This window comes from Orcinus orca, chromosome 19 (assembly GCF_937001465.1).
Source record: "Orcinus orca chromosome 19, mOrcOrc1.1, whole genome shotgun sequence".
Taxonomy (NCBI): domain Eukaryota; kingdom Metazoa; phylum Chordata; class Mammalia; order Artiodactyla; family Delphinidae; genus Orcinus; species Orcinus orca.
The window spans coordinates 17,951,467-17,966,201 of record NC_064577.1 but is presented as its reverse complement, the minus strand read 5'-3'; the positions used below and the strand labels follow the sequence as shown (position 1 = coordinate 17,966,201).

The 14,735-nt window shown below is 50.2% G+C and overlaps 1 protein-coding gene across 1 annotated transcript in view; it reads left to right on the top strand.

Moving 5' to 3' along the window:
• Positions 1 to 14,735, top strand: part of LOC101275829 (F-box/WD repeat-containing protein 10) — a 60,934-nt gene that overhangs the window by 18,186 nt on the left and 28,013 nt on the right. The window contains exons 7-11 of the mRNA XM_033422602.2: positions 7,032 to 7,553; positions 9,460 to 9,636; positions 10,652 to 10,855; positions 10,959 to 11,086; positions 11,779 to 11,901. Coding sequence (XP_033278493.2) covers positions 7,032 to 7,553; positions 9,460 to 9,636; positions 10,652 to 10,855; positions 10,959 to 11,086; positions 11,779 to 11,901 — 1,154 coding nt within the window. The remainder of the gene's footprint in view (positions 1 to 7,031; positions 7,554 to 9,459; positions 9,637 to 10,651; positions 10,856 to 10,958; positions 11,087 to 11,778; positions 11,902 to 14,735) is intronic.

Below are 14,735 nucleotides of genomic sequence, written 5' to 3'. Positions count from 1 at the left end.
AGGAATCAGAATAAATCGCTAACTTTATCTCGCTTCCCCCGCATCCCCGGCACTGTCCTGAGCTCCTCCCGTGCGTCAGCCCTCGTGGCTCTCATGGCAGCCCCGTGGGGTAGCTGCTCACACCGTCCCCATTTTGCAGGTGGGGAAGCTGTGGTCCGGTGGGGGTCAGTGAACTTGCTCGGGGTCACCGTGGTCACGTGGTGAGTGAGTGGCCGAGCCGGGATTCAGACCTGGGAGGGCTGACGTTGAACTTCTAACCCCGACCCCACGCTGCCTTGCTCCTTAGACGGTGGGTGTTGTGTGCATGGGAATAAATCACATCATGAACTGCGTTCATAGGAGTAGAGCGTCTTACGGCCTCCGTCGCTTTGCACCCGCACGCCTGACCGGGCCTTGCAGCTGTGCTGTGATGGAGAGCTCACTACCTCACCTGGAAGCTCACCTGGTTTGGGGACAGTGAGGATTGCAGGAATGTCTTAGTGGGGTCCGAGTCCTATAGTCCCTGTGAGCTCAGGCAACGGGGCTCCTTCCTCTCTCCTGGAGCCACCCGGACGGTGTGGACGCGTCTGATTCCTCATTCAAGGGCAGTTCTCCACGTGTTTGGGGGCAGCTCTCACACCGTCCCCCCCGGGAATTATTCTTGGCTTCTCACTCTATCTCCCACTTTCCTTTGTGGTTTCCGGACCTTCTACTCCTCTGATCACATCCCCCTCCTTTCTTCAGACGCGCTCCCTAAGATTAATGATATACATTCATCAAACCCTTAGGCAAATGACAAACTGTATTTAAATGGGTTTCTGAGGACATAACCTGAGGCCCCTTTCGGGATTCCCTGGAAATACAACTTCTGGGTCTTTTCCGTGACCTGTGTCAAGTCAAGTCCCTTCCTCTTTGGCCAGTCTGACGGTCCTGTGTCAAGAGTACTTCACTTCAGCGTCACTCGACTCGTTTCCAGAGACCCTGCCCTACATTTGAATTCTAGGATTTATATAGTATAGGATTTGAATTTTTTAATTGAATTTTAAAGCTTTGAATTTTATTGACCTTGAAAATATTAAAAAAATTTTTTATTGGAGTATAGTTGATTTACAATGTTGTATTAGTTTCCGCTGTACGGCAAAATGAATCAGTTATATATACACATATATCCACTCTTTTTTAGATTCTTTTCCCATATGGGCCATTACAGAGTATTGAGTAGAGTTCCCTGGGCTATACTGTGCATCCTTAGAAATTTTTAAATTTGCATTTTAAATTTCATCACATCATTGCTGCTTGCGGAGATAGTTTTATTCATGACTCTGTGCCCAGTGTAATAGCTCTCCTTCCTAGTCTGGTGTCACCTACAGAATTGGTAACCTTTTCTTCTTAAATCTTACTCTTGTTGATATACATATTGATTAGGTTGATACCTATATTGATTGGAATCTTGCAGTCCTCAGCCAGTATCTTTTGGGTTTAGCTATTCAGTAAGTTATGCATCAGTAGAATTGTTTGCTAATGTAGCCCACCTTATGGCCCTTTATCCACTGCACACCATGAAGGACTTTTCAGTGGCAGAGATCAGGATATACTATGTCAGCATTTCCTCTCTAATGATGCCCTCTAGGGGGAAAGCGAGATCAGCTTGGCTGGGTTGTTGATTGCTCCTTACTTTCTTCCCCAAATGCTCACATAATATTTGACAAACCATTTTAGAATTCTGGTGTAAGTTCACACATCATCTGCTGTTTCCAGAATCTACCTTTTTCTTCTTTTAAGAAATCAAGGAAACGTTGCCTGTCTTCATCCTCCACCATTCTCCCTCATTTCTCAAAATTTACTGCCTGGATTTCAGTCACGACGGTAAACTGTGTCAGTGTCGTGAGATGTAATTTGTTTAGGCCACACTCAGATTCATAAAAGGAACCCTTTGGGTGTCTCCTTACCTGTTTTGAACTTCAGTTCCTCTTTTTGTCCACTCATTTTTGGTTTTAAGACCTTTCTTCTCGAGATAGAAGATCAAAGCAAAACTGAGCATTAGCATTGCCTTAAGCGATGGGCATACCTTTTTTCTTCCCCTGGGTCCAAAAACTGAAAATCGCCCAAAACAAACAAAATAAAAAATTAAAAAAGATAACAAAGGCCAATTTTACGCCCTCTGTCATTTTCCCCAAGCTGTGTCAGTGTGTGCCACTCTTCTGGATGTCCCACAGAAGCCTCCACGGTCTTTGGCAACTCCCTAAGCATAGACAGGAACATATAATAGCAGATGCAGCTGATCCGACATTCCAGAGGTTCTGGGTCCTCTTTCCTCTTCACACCCACCGCTGGCTGCCGCGTTCCTTCACTGAAGTTTTGCTGAGGCCCTCGGGTTTCCTCTAAAAAGCTTAGGTTTGGGGACTTCCCTGGCAGTCCAGTGGTTCAGACTCCACGCTTCCACTGCGGGGTCGGGGGGCTCTGGTTTGATCCCTGGTCAGGGAGCTAGGATCTCGCCTGCCTTGCGACGCCGGCAAAAAATAAAAATTAAAAAAAATTTTAAAGCTTAGGTTTTTAAAGTTAATGATGAGTAGGGAGGGCTTTGGCATTTTGAGGACCGTTCCCCATTTCTTACCTCATTTAATCTTTGCAGCCCTGTGAGATAGGGAGTATTTTTCCTGTTCTATGGAATGAAAATGAAAAGGTTGGCGGCTCAGAGAGGCAAAACTTGGTCAAGGACGCTCAGTAGGACGTCTTGAAAAAAACGTTTGTGTTTATTTCTAAAACGAGGTTACGTTCACAGGTTCTGAGACATGAACATCAGTGGTTCTCAGAGTGTGGCTTCCTGACCAGCAGCATCGGCACCACCTGGGAACCTATTAGAAAAACACATTCTCGGGCGTCAGCCAGACCCGCTGAATCAGAAGCTCTGGGGCAGTGTTTTAACAAGGCCTCTGGGGGTTCTGATGCAGACTTGGGTTTGAGAACCTCTGTCTGCCCCATCTACTCTCTTGAGTCTGTTCCACCCTTCATACCAATGGCAAGTGGCCGTGAGTTTCCGAACAAGCAGGAAGTCACCCGACCTCCTTGAGGACCTGGCCGTGTCAGCCAGGTCAGAACTTTTCTGTGCTCTCGTGTTTCTCCCCCTCCCGGAGAGGGAGACATTTCTAGCCAATGCCCTCGTTCCCCACCTGCTTCTCTTTTTTTTTTTTTCTCTTTTTTTGGCGGTACGCGGGCCTCTCACTGTTGTGGCCTTTCCCGTTGCGGAGCACAGGCTCCGGACGCGCAGGCTCAGCAGCCATGGCTCACGGGCCCAGCCGCTCCGCGGCATGTGGGATCTTCCCGGACCGGGGCACGAACCCGTGTCCCCTGCATCGGCAGACGGACTCTCAACCACTGCGCCACCAGGGAAGCCCCCCACCTGCTTCTCTTTAAACCAAAGGGCAAATGGCAACTGGAAACTCCACGATTTCTCAGGAACGAAGACTTGTCTCAGTTAACTTTGCCAACAAGTGTGACACCACCTGATGGGCAGGCGGTGGCTCAAACACGATGGTTTTCTCACCTTTCCTCTTGAGAACGATCCTAGTACAGCTTTTCCCATGTGATCAAGTGCCTTTGCAAAGACATCACCCGCCTGTGAGCGAGGTGGACTCACGATCTCCATCTACAGAGGCGGGCAGCCGAGGGCGGCAAGGGAGTCGCGGGGTGGAGGTATGTTTGCTGCTCTGTAGCCGAGACCCTCCTGCTCTGCATCCTGAGCCCTTCCCTGATTTTCTGCCATCTGACCCAGGTCAGGTGCTGGGTGGGAACCAGCAGAACCTCAGGTGCACGTCATTAGGCAGGACAGCGGAGCCGATGGGGGTACAGCAGCCATGCCTTCTGGGGCTCGCTACGCCATGCAGGGGGCGGGCAGAGGAGGTGAAGGTTTGGGGCGGTGTAGGCTTTAATCAGAGTCATGAACAAAACAGAATGCAAAGGGCAGGAGGCAGCTCGGGGACTGCAAGGAGCCTGCAGGCTGCTGGTAGCCTGGATATTTGAGAAATCTCCAGATGTACGTCTCAGCCCCAAAGCTTTCCTCTGAGAAGTGTTTTCCCCTCCTGGGTCTTACTCCAGCGAGACCTGTTTGCCCGCCTACCTCTCTGGGTACCACCGGCGCCACTTCCCCACCACTGGCTTACCCATCAGGCCATCGCATCCCGCCATCCGCCAAGGTCACATTCTAAACTCTAACACCCGATCTCAAATGGCTCCAGTGTCCCTGCCTGAGCCGGCTGACATGCCGTGTGTGCACGTGTGTGCGTGCTCACACCTGTGTATGTGGGATGCGGCGGCAGCAGAAGTAACCACCAGGCTTAGTTACACTAATGAATGTAAGCCTCACCCTGCAGGGCACTGGTGATCACACATCTTCTACAGAGGAGGAGAGATGGGGGCCCAGAGGGGCCGAGGGGCTTGCCCAAGGCCACAGCCCTAGTAAGAAAGCAGCAGGATTCCAGCCAATTTCTGACTCCAAGGCTGAGTTGGTTTGTAAAACTGCTCCTTTGAAGTATGTCAGCTTCACAGATGAAAATCCTCATTTATTTGGACCTTTAGGAACAAGCTATTGTATTTTCAGCTTGTAGCATTTCTGGGGCTAATGTGCCCCCTTATATGCTCAGGTGCTTTGGGCCTCCCTCCTCTGTCTGGCCTTCCTGGTGGGTGAGATGCTAATCCACTCTGGCCTTTTCTCCAGGCATCTGTCAGTTAGAGGAGCTTGAGCTGTTAGCACTGACCTCCTTCCCGGCCCGGTTCCTGTCCCCACCCCCACTCTTTACAAGACCTTCACGGCCAACCAACCCAGCGATGACTCACGCTGCCTTTCTCTATCGGTGCCCGGTCGCCAGACGCGGGCGCTAGACATGCTCACGGTATTGCCAACCTTTTGGTTTAATGCAGGGTAGTAATAACAACACCAAGAGCAGAGGCAACTGGCCTCACACATTTGATCTGATGGTAGAAGGTAGCGTAATTTCCATCATCTGCCTTCATCTCCTCCTTCCTCATCATCAGTAAGATGGAGAAACTGAGGCTCAGAGAAGCCAGGCAGGGAGCTCATGATCATCCAGCTCCGTGGTACCAGAATCAGTGTGTGAACCTGGTCCCACCTGAAGTAGCGTCTCAGTGTGTCCTCAAAACTCCTTTCTGGGTTGTCCTACGTTTGCAAGGGCATTTTGGCTGCGGTGGTGAGCTGAGGGGCTATGGTTACATAGTAGTCTTTTACAGTCATTTTTCCTAATTTAGCAGTATAGCTTTATTAGTTATTTTGAAAAATTTCAAACCTGTGAAAAGCTGAAAGAGTAGAATGATGAACACTCACATGCTCTTCACCCGCTTCACCAGTTATTAGCAGTTTGTTGCATTTGTGCTCTCTTTCTCTTTCTGTGTATGCACATATACACACTGAATATGTGTGTAGTGTGTGTGTGTGCGTGTGTGCGTATTTTTCTCAGACCTTTTGAAAATTATTTGGAGACACTTCATTCTGAGTATGTCAGCATTTAGGAGTGATTTTCAAGCTGTTTTCTGTGGACTCTGCGTTCTCTGGAGCTGCTGCTAATTTAAATTTTGTGGAGTCTGAAGCTGGTGTAAGACAATGTCTGTCATCTTTGGCCTCAGGTGTAAAGGTTTTGTCTTCAGAATAGCCCCGTGGCTCTCAACAACTGCCCTGCTAACAAGTCAACTTTTGAACTTATAAATTTGTACTAATAGACTATCACTATGTCTATGTTGCATGTTGGGTTTTTACAGAAGATATAATTTGCAAACAGGCTTTTGTTACTAAAAAGTTTTGGAAATCTCAGTGAGCCCCTGGTCTCCTTCTGGGTCATCACTGACCATCTTTCGGGGGCCCCGAGGGCCGTGTGTGCTCACGTGTTTGGCTGTAATGGCCCAAGTCACCACTTCGGAGTGGATCCCAAGCCAGTGCTAAATGGTAATGATCTCATGAAACAGGTAAGTCACTGTCATGTCATTTTTCTTTTAAAAGCTCCACACATACTGTTTCTTCCCATGCATCTCAATGTCTGTACCTATGCCTGTATAAACATCATAGTGGACATTGATTATGCGGCTGCCCAGAATAATGATCCCAATGACAATAATACTGATGACAGTAGGACGATAGTTAGCATTTATTGGGGGCTGACTATGTACCAGGCAGTCTTCTAAGTGCTTTGCATATAATACCCCGTTTCATCCTCACACTGCCTCTGAAGTAGGAACTACTGTTGTTTCCATTTTACAGACGAGGAGACTGAAGCATAAAGGGTTAAGTAATGTGCCCGTGTTCACAGAGCTAGTGAGCAGCTGGGCTGGGGTCCAAACCCAGGAGTCTGACCCCAGACCCCACACTCCGCTCAGCTGTGCTTCCTCCCAGATACCTGGGTTGGTGTGTGATTGAGGCTGGAAGTCCCCCAATATATTCTCAGGCCCACAGACATTTTTTTCCACCAGGGAGTTTTCCCTGCAGAGGTTTCTGGTTAACCTTCTGAAGCAGTTAAGTAACAAATATATATTAAACATTTGTGTTTTCACTTTGATGATGAGTTAAGAAGATGACCATAAACATATTCAAGATCATTCTAACCAAACAGCCATACACAGACGTTTCCATCTAATTTCATATTCAGAAATATTTAAAAGTTACTCACAAACAGCAACAATGGAAGCTCAACACCAGGCTCCACGATGTTTTTTTTTCCCCCTTTGAAAGGGGTCCATACATTATTTAAATTTGACTACCTCTCTTCCTGTTGTTCTACAAACGACATGACCGGCTCTTTCAGAATATACAGCAACTGCCTCCTCCTGAGCAGCGCCAGGCTTAGGAGATTTACGGTAAAGGCATGTTTCCTAGGAGGTCGGTACGGAAAGCCAGACTCAACGGCAGTTTCTGGGGAGAGCAGCCTTCTGCCCATTGCAGCAGTTTCCTTTTTGTTTGGGAGGAAGAAAAGGCTCAATTGGGATATTTATCAGCCTCTCCTGTTCCTCTGGGGTTTGGTGCAGTTGACAACCGGCAAGGATCAAATGAGCTGGTCGTCTCGGGACCATGGAAAACATGGCATCGAGGCTCAAGAATGCCCCTTATTTTCTATGTGAGAAGGGGAACAATTCTGTCCCCGTGTGCCAGAAGTGTGAGACGTGTGTCCTGGCCTGGAAGATCTTCTCCACCAAAGAGTGGTTCCGAAGGGTGGGCAAGATGTCCCAGAGGAGGTTTCTAGTCAGCATCCTGCAGCAGCTGGATAGCTTGCATTTGTTACACTATTTTCAAAATATCCTTCAGACCACGCAGGGGAAGGATTTTGTCTACCACAGGTCCCGGGTCAACCTCAGCAAGAAGGAGGGGAAAATCATCAAGTCCTCCTTGAACCAAATGCTGGACAAGATGGTGGAACAGAAGATGAGGGAGATTTTGTACTGGTTTGGGAACAGCAGCTACCGGACGAAGACGAATTACACACTCTTGCTGCTGCAGATGTGCGACCCCGAGTTACTGCTCACTGCTGTTGATGTCATCAGAGTCCTGTTTCTGAGAGGGCGGAACGATGCCTCAGGTGAGCGAGGCCACAGGTAGAGACCTAAGGGTCCCCAGACACCAGGAGGCCAGACTTCAGGAGCCCGTCAAGGAACGGGAGGTGTGGACAAGCTTAGGTAGATGGGGATCTTCCAGATTGCAGAACAGAGCGCTTTGTCCTGACACCTGATCCTGTTGACCGAAGGAGAAGCTGCTGAATGTGACTTCCTTCTAGAAAATTCTAAAAGGACAAATGCAGAAGGAACTTTCAACTGTCAGGCTTTTCAAAGGGATTTCTGCCTCCCTTAGGCCCAGAAGTGGCGGGTCTGCGCCTCTGCTGCTTAATGCTGGGGCGGTTCCTGCTTTAGCGGGTTAGGGGTTGAAGCGGGTTTGAGAAGGTGGTAAGGGGGGTGCTCCTGAGTTGTCTTGCCCTTCAGTTTGCACTGCACGGAAACTAGGCCAAGAGGTCATTCATCCCACCGTATTCCTTGCTCGCACATAAAATCCAACCTCGACTTGGAGTTTATCCAAGGCTGGAGGTAGTGGAGGGGCCACATAAGGCTGGGGTAGGCCTTCTCAATCGTCGCTTGTATCAGAATCACTGGGAGGGCTTATTAAAACCCGGGTGGCCGGGGTCCTCCCCGAAAGGTCCTGACCCAGCAGGTGCGATGTGGGCCACGAGTCTGCGTTTCTAAAAAGTTCCCAGCGGATGCTGCTGCTGGTCTGGTGACCTCACTTTGAGAGCCGGTGGTCTGGGGTGTCGGTGACAAGGTCTTGGACATGTTTGGCCAGGGACTGGGGCAGCAAAAGCAACCAGAAAGGAGGCAAGGGACTGGGGGTTGCAGGGGGTCCAGTACGAGAAGCAGAGGATTAGCAGACTGGGACAAGGCTGGGAGAGGGCGTCAGATGGAGGGATTCAGAGGTTGAGCTCTTGAGGGCGGGGAATTCCTGCTGTCCACGAGACCTGGTTTGTGGTCCTGTTTGCAGACTCATAGAATCCCAGGAAAGTTTAAAGCTACGTGACCTTGGGGGCAGTTAGATCCCGTTATATGCCCTTGATTTCTTTGGTGTGTCCAGGAAGTAAAAGAATAATCATCTGGAATGAAGAAGTGGTGGAGAAAATCAGAGGATCCCATAAGTTAGATTAGAGATTGATCAGTCCAGCTCCTTCACTGTATAGGTAAGGAAGTCGAAGTTCAGGGAACCTGAGTGATTTGGCCGTGGTCACCCAGTCGGCCCCCCATCCTGATCATCTCCCATGGGCAATGCTGGCCCCCGGACAGGGGCGGCAGGCTTGAGTAGCCTCATCTGTACACACAGGTCCTCACCCACCACAGGAATCAGCTCCTTGTATTAAAAGTTGTGTAAGTCCAGTTACGGGTTGTGGCAACCTTCCCCTTTTCCTAGGGGAGCTTCTCTCTTAAAAATTAAATTTTCTAGGACTTCCCTGGTCATCCAGTGGTTAAGACTCTGTGCTTCTCCTGCAGGGGGCATGGGTTCGATCCCTGCTGGGGGAAGTTCTGCATGCTGCGCGGTGCGGCCAAAAAGAAAGAAAAAAAATTAAATTTTCTAATTTGATTCAAGGGCATTTATTCATATCATTGAAGAACATGACGCAAAAGCTTCAGAAAAGCAGTCCCTCTTCCAGCTCCTCCCTCTCTCTCTTCCTCTTTCCCTCCCTCTCTCCCTCTCATTCTCTCTCTGTCCTCCTGTATATAGAGCTCTGATGAAGTTTGCAGTGCAGGTGGGCTGGCAAAGGCTAACAGAGGCTCTCTGTGATTTTTATGTAGAAACTCAGAGGCCCCAAATAAAAACAGACATAACTGGCCTGGTCCGTTTTGTGTCAATTAAAAAGAAGGCAGTAGAAATAACACCATCTCTCTCTACCGCTTCCTTTCCACACACCTGTACGGAAGAGCCACTCATCTTGGCCTTTTGTTTTTCAGGGAACGACCCAGACTCCAAGGATGTGCTTTTCGTCCCTGAGAAAGGCCGCACGCCCCCGTGCGAGACCTCACAAGTCTGCTGGGCAGCCAGACCCGGGCACACATCCTTCCCGTTCTCCAAAACTACAGGAAAAGCAAGCTTGCACGAAAATGTGTCATGGGGAGCAGCCACTACTGGTAAGTCTGCTGGTAGGAAGAAAGCCGATGGGGAGGGAGTCCCGTGGAGATGGAGGGGCTGGTAGGGCAGCCGTATCTGGGGAGGACAGAGTTGGGCAACTAACATTCACTTGTCACCTACGAAGTGGGTTGGGCTCTGTGATATTTATTCCCTCATTTAATCCCACATCTGGTAAGGAGAGAAACAAGGATTAAAATCAGTCAGTGTGGGACTTCCCTGGCGGTTAAGACTCTGCGCTTCCCCTGCAGGGGGTGCGGGTTCGATCCCTGGTCGGGAGCTAAGATCCCACATGCTGTGGGGCGTGGCCAAAAGATAAAATAAAATCAGTCAGTGTGACCTTAAGTCCCCTTTTGCCCCAGGCCGGAATCTCTCGGTCCAGCCCCTGACCTCTGGTGTGGGGGGATATGGGGAGGGGCACCTCCAGAATCCAACCCACCAGGAGCTATTTTTGCAGCATTGGATTGAGTCTTGAGGTGGAAACAAAAGCAGTGGGGAATTGGGCCCTGACCTTAGGGCCGTCCGCACTTGGGTTTTGAAGCAAGACATATACACGGAAAAATTACGGGAAACACAAAACATAGATTCAGAAACTCTTTTTATACAGAAATTTTCAAGTTTCAGAAGTAGTGTAATCATTACCCACATAACCGTCATCCAGCCTCAACAATTATCACCGCCTTACAATCTTATTTCCTCCAACCCCCTCTTTTGAAATTGCGACTTTTTCTTGTTGGGCTCATTTAGAGGAAACTCCAGACACCATGCCATCTCACCAGCAGGGCAGTTTGGATGCCACAGACATCGACTTGAGCTGGGAACGTTGAAAACTGCTGGTGCGTTTGGTTGGGGAAGCTCTGTTTTCATTTTGGCGGAAGAAATGACCAAACCCCGGTGGCCTCAGGGTAGACCCTGGTGAGCTCTGTTTTGGGGAAAGCTTTTGGCAAGGACTTGCTCTCGGCCCGGGGTCACCCCAAAGACGCCCCAACCGTGCCCCCTTCTCCGGCTTTCCTCTAGAAGGACAGTGGAAGAGTTCACTCCAGTATATTTCCGAGATGAATAGGCTGTCTTCTGAAAAAGCAAACGTGTTCAAAGCAGGCTTGGCCCCCGCCGCCGATGTGCTGGTGGATCTGGAGGCCGTCAGAGAGCTGTCTTCTGGGGTCAGCACATACCGCGACTTCATCCGTCACCTGCCGGTCCATCTCTCCAAGTATATCCTCGGTACACGGGGCCTGTTGGGGGATCTCTCAAGACTCGCCCCCCCCCCACCCGCCACCATCGCAGCGCAGTTGGGAGGTCCCCAGGTCCACCTCTTGTTTTCCAGGTATGCTGGATAAGAACAGCCTGAACAGGTGTGTGTTCGTGAGCCAGCACTGGGCAGTGCTGGCACAGCAGGTCAGGACCGACCTGTCCATGCAGTCTTTCATCCAGCACCAGATCACCGTACTGCAGGTACTTTCTTTGGGAGGGGACAGCTGTAGACCAGCCTCATGTCTGCACCAGCCTTTCCATCTGCGGTAGACCCTGAGCTGGCCTCCTGCTGCTTCCTCAACTGCCTTTTTGTCCGGACTCCCGATATCCCCATTTACCCTCCCCTTGTTGGTGCATCTAGCAGGGATGACATGTATAGAAACCTCTTGGCAAGACAGAGGCAGAGCCTTTCCGGAGCCTCACAGAGCAGGGAACTTTCCCCAGGCAGCCATATTGCAGCTTGTGCCATATAAGAAAGCCTCGTGTACACAGATGTTTACAGAGCCACAGAGTATTTTTTAGGTTAAAATGCAGTTTTCCCTGGATAGTAACCGTCTCTGGTATTCATACTTCTGTTTCTTGCCAGAAGCCTGACCCTAAATCATGGCTTCCTGGTAGCTTGGATTTTTCCCAGCAGAGGGAGAGGAGGCCTTGAGCCAGAGGACATGCTGGAAGCTGGGAACTGCCCACCATCCTCGCTGGTCCCTCTCCGGATGTTTGGTGGGTGTTACCCTCCTTCAGCCAGTCTACACACACCACTGGCCTAGCTGGCCAGGCCCAGGCCTTCCTTGCCCAGAACTAACCCATCTTTCAGATCTTGCCAGACACTAGTTTTTCCCCTCCTCTTGGAGTGTAGGAACTAAGAGTAGCCATTTTCGGTTCTTTTCCCCCAGGGGTCCTACACCAGGGGAATAGACCCTACTTACGCCAACAAGGTTACTATCCCAGTTCCTAAGATGGCGGATGACGGGAAGCACCTATGCGTGAAAAGTCCGAAATGGAAACTGAGAACGAAGGTGGGTTCCAATGGCACCTGGGGCAAGCGACTGTGGGCGTCGTTTCCTACTGGCCATTGAAGGCTGAAGTCCAGACTCGGCCCTCACATACGGATGTCGGATATGGGAGGATGTAGGATGGGGCATATGACTGTAGGATATGGGAGGCTGTAGGTTAGAGCATATGGATGTAAGGTATGGGAGGGTGTAGCATAGAGCATACAGATGTAGGATATGGGAGACCCTACATTCCCTAACATTCCCTAAGGGAGACCACAGTTGGGTGCTGTGTGTCCTTAAGGGGGCGACTTTCTCTCCTTAAGCCTTAACTACCTCTTCTGTTAAATGAGGGCGCTGATATGGTTGTCTTCTCAGGGTTCTTCCTGACTGCAGCTCCCACGTCAGGTCCTGTGTCCATGGCATCTGTCGTCTAGCGGGGAGCTCAGAGTCAGGAGCAATGTCAGGATCGCTGGGGTTTTCCTCACCACCTCTGTCCCTGCATTGAGAGGCTGCAGGGGGGTCTGTCGCTCGGGATTGAGGACATGAGGGCAGGGCTAGGGCCGTCCCCAAACGTCCAGGGTCCAGAATGAATTAAGCTTTCCGACCTTTCACTTCCAGGTTCATTCTGGTTCTAGGACGGAAGGAGAGCGTTACTTAGCCTCAGACCTCTCTACAAAACCTTGGGTAGTAACAAAAAAAGTGCCGTGTTTCAGATGGGAGACTCTGAGCTCTGGGTTCTGCCCATTCAGGCGTGGTGGTCGTTCTCCAGACCATTGGACTCCTGTCACCTCCTCTCTGCTCAAGGGCCTTCTATTTTGAAATCTATTCATAGGAAGACTGTGCAGTTTCAATTAGAAGTTGAGAAAGAGAAGGGTCCAGTTCTTATGTCTGTAGAGGCCGTTCTGGTGACACAAAGGAGGGAGGGGGGCGGGGAGGGCAGCAGGATGATGGGACCGTGGTGACTCTGGGGGGTCCAGTCAATACTCAGGTCCAGCTGAGCATTGCCACGGGAGACTGTGCACCCCGGCTTCCCAGGCTGCCTGAGCTTTCAAGGGAAGTGAGAAATCTGAATTATCACGGGACAACTCTTGCTTTTCTTTAATGCAGGCAACCAATTAAAAGCATTAAAAAAAACCCCCAAAACTACATGGGCCAAAGAAAGCACATTTGTGGGCCTGCAATTTTTGAAATCTTTGAGTTGGCCCCTCCACTCATTTTATAGAAGAAGAAACAGAGTGTCAGGCCTCCACTGGAGGGAAAGAGACATAAGTTCAAGGCTGACCCGCTCTTTCCAAGCCCGTCGTTCTGTTAAGTGTAACACAGCCAGCACCCTTCTTCCTTAGGTGATGTAGCTAGTAATTGCCAGACAAACAAGGACTACCCGGACAGTGTTTGCTGCTTAGAAATGTATAATTAATTTAAGAAAAGAAAGAGAAACAGGTAAAGGTATGGAGACCGGTAGGGAGGCAGTGGGACTCAGCAGAGAGCGGGCTGCTGGGAAGAGGCCGAGGCGAGTGGCGAGTGCTTCCGGGGGTGGTGGCTACAGCGGGTACTGCCTGTGCTTGATTTCCGTGATCTACTTGATCTACTTGGTCCTCACAACGGGTTGGGTGGACAGCGTTGCTCCCAGTGTGTGGGTGTGGAAATGAGGCTGTGCTGTTAGAATACTTGCCCAAGGTCTCCTGGCTGGTCATGGCAGAGCTGGGATTCGAACCCAGATCTTTTTCACCCCATCGACTCCACCGAGTAGCCTCCAGGCTCTCAAAGCTCAGTGGGTAGGCGAGAGCCAAGGAATTCCAACCTGGGCTGTGAGAAGCCAGGGAAGCCTCGTTTAATTCATGGCAGGATATCAGAGCTGCCTGAACACGCGAGGGGGAGCAGGCTGATGGATTCTTCTGGGGAGAGACTTCTATGTGGACGTCGGGACCTAGTGAAAGATCGAGAAGGAGGATGGGCTGAGGAAGAGTGGACGGGCATGGAAGAGAAGGCTGAGGTTGGGAAGGAACACAGGTCCCCAGACACAGACGTCGTGCTGTGGTCCTCTTTGCTTTCATCATAAACTCACCTTGTCTTATCGGTTTCCTGTTAGTGTGATTGCTATTTCCTGCTTTTTGAGGTTGAAGAAAATGAGGCTGGGAAGAAGACTGGAACTGGAATTCCAGTTGAGTCATCTATACCAGAGTTTAGCATCCCTGGAGGGCCATAGCTACTCAGAAAGTGTGTGATGAAGGGAGGGAGTGGGGAGGGAGGAAGGAAGGAAGGAAGGAGGGAAGAAGGAAGGAGGGAAGGAAGGAGGGAAGGGAAGGGAGGGAAGGAGGGAGGAAGGAAGGAGGGAAGGGAAGGAGGGAGAGAGGAGGGAGGGAGGATGGAAGGAGGGAAGGAAGGAAGGGAAGGAGGGAGGAAGGAAGGAGGGAAGGAAGGAAGGAGGAAGGAAGGAAGGAGGGAAGGAAGGAAGGGAAGGAGGGAGGAAGGAAGGGAGGGAGGAAGGAGGGAGGGAAGGAAGGAAGGAGGGAAGGAGGAAGGAAGGAGGGAAGGAAGTGAGGGAAGGAAGGAAGGGAAGGAGGGAGGAAGGAAGGAGGGAAGGAAGGAAGGGAAGGAGGAAGGAAGGAAGGAAGGAAGGAGGGAAGGAAGGAGGGAAGGAAGGAAGGAGGAAGGAATGTTGGAAAGGGACGGGGAGCACCCCTGTTGAGACCTGATAAAATTGATTTCCCCTCTCTGAGGCTCAGATGCATCATCTGTAAAATGGTGGGAATACTTTGTGGGGCAAGTGATGTACTTTGTGAGGCAGCTGTAAGGAGAAATGAAGGTTGCAGATGTAACCTTGCAGATGTAACTTTGACACACAAGTGCTTAGA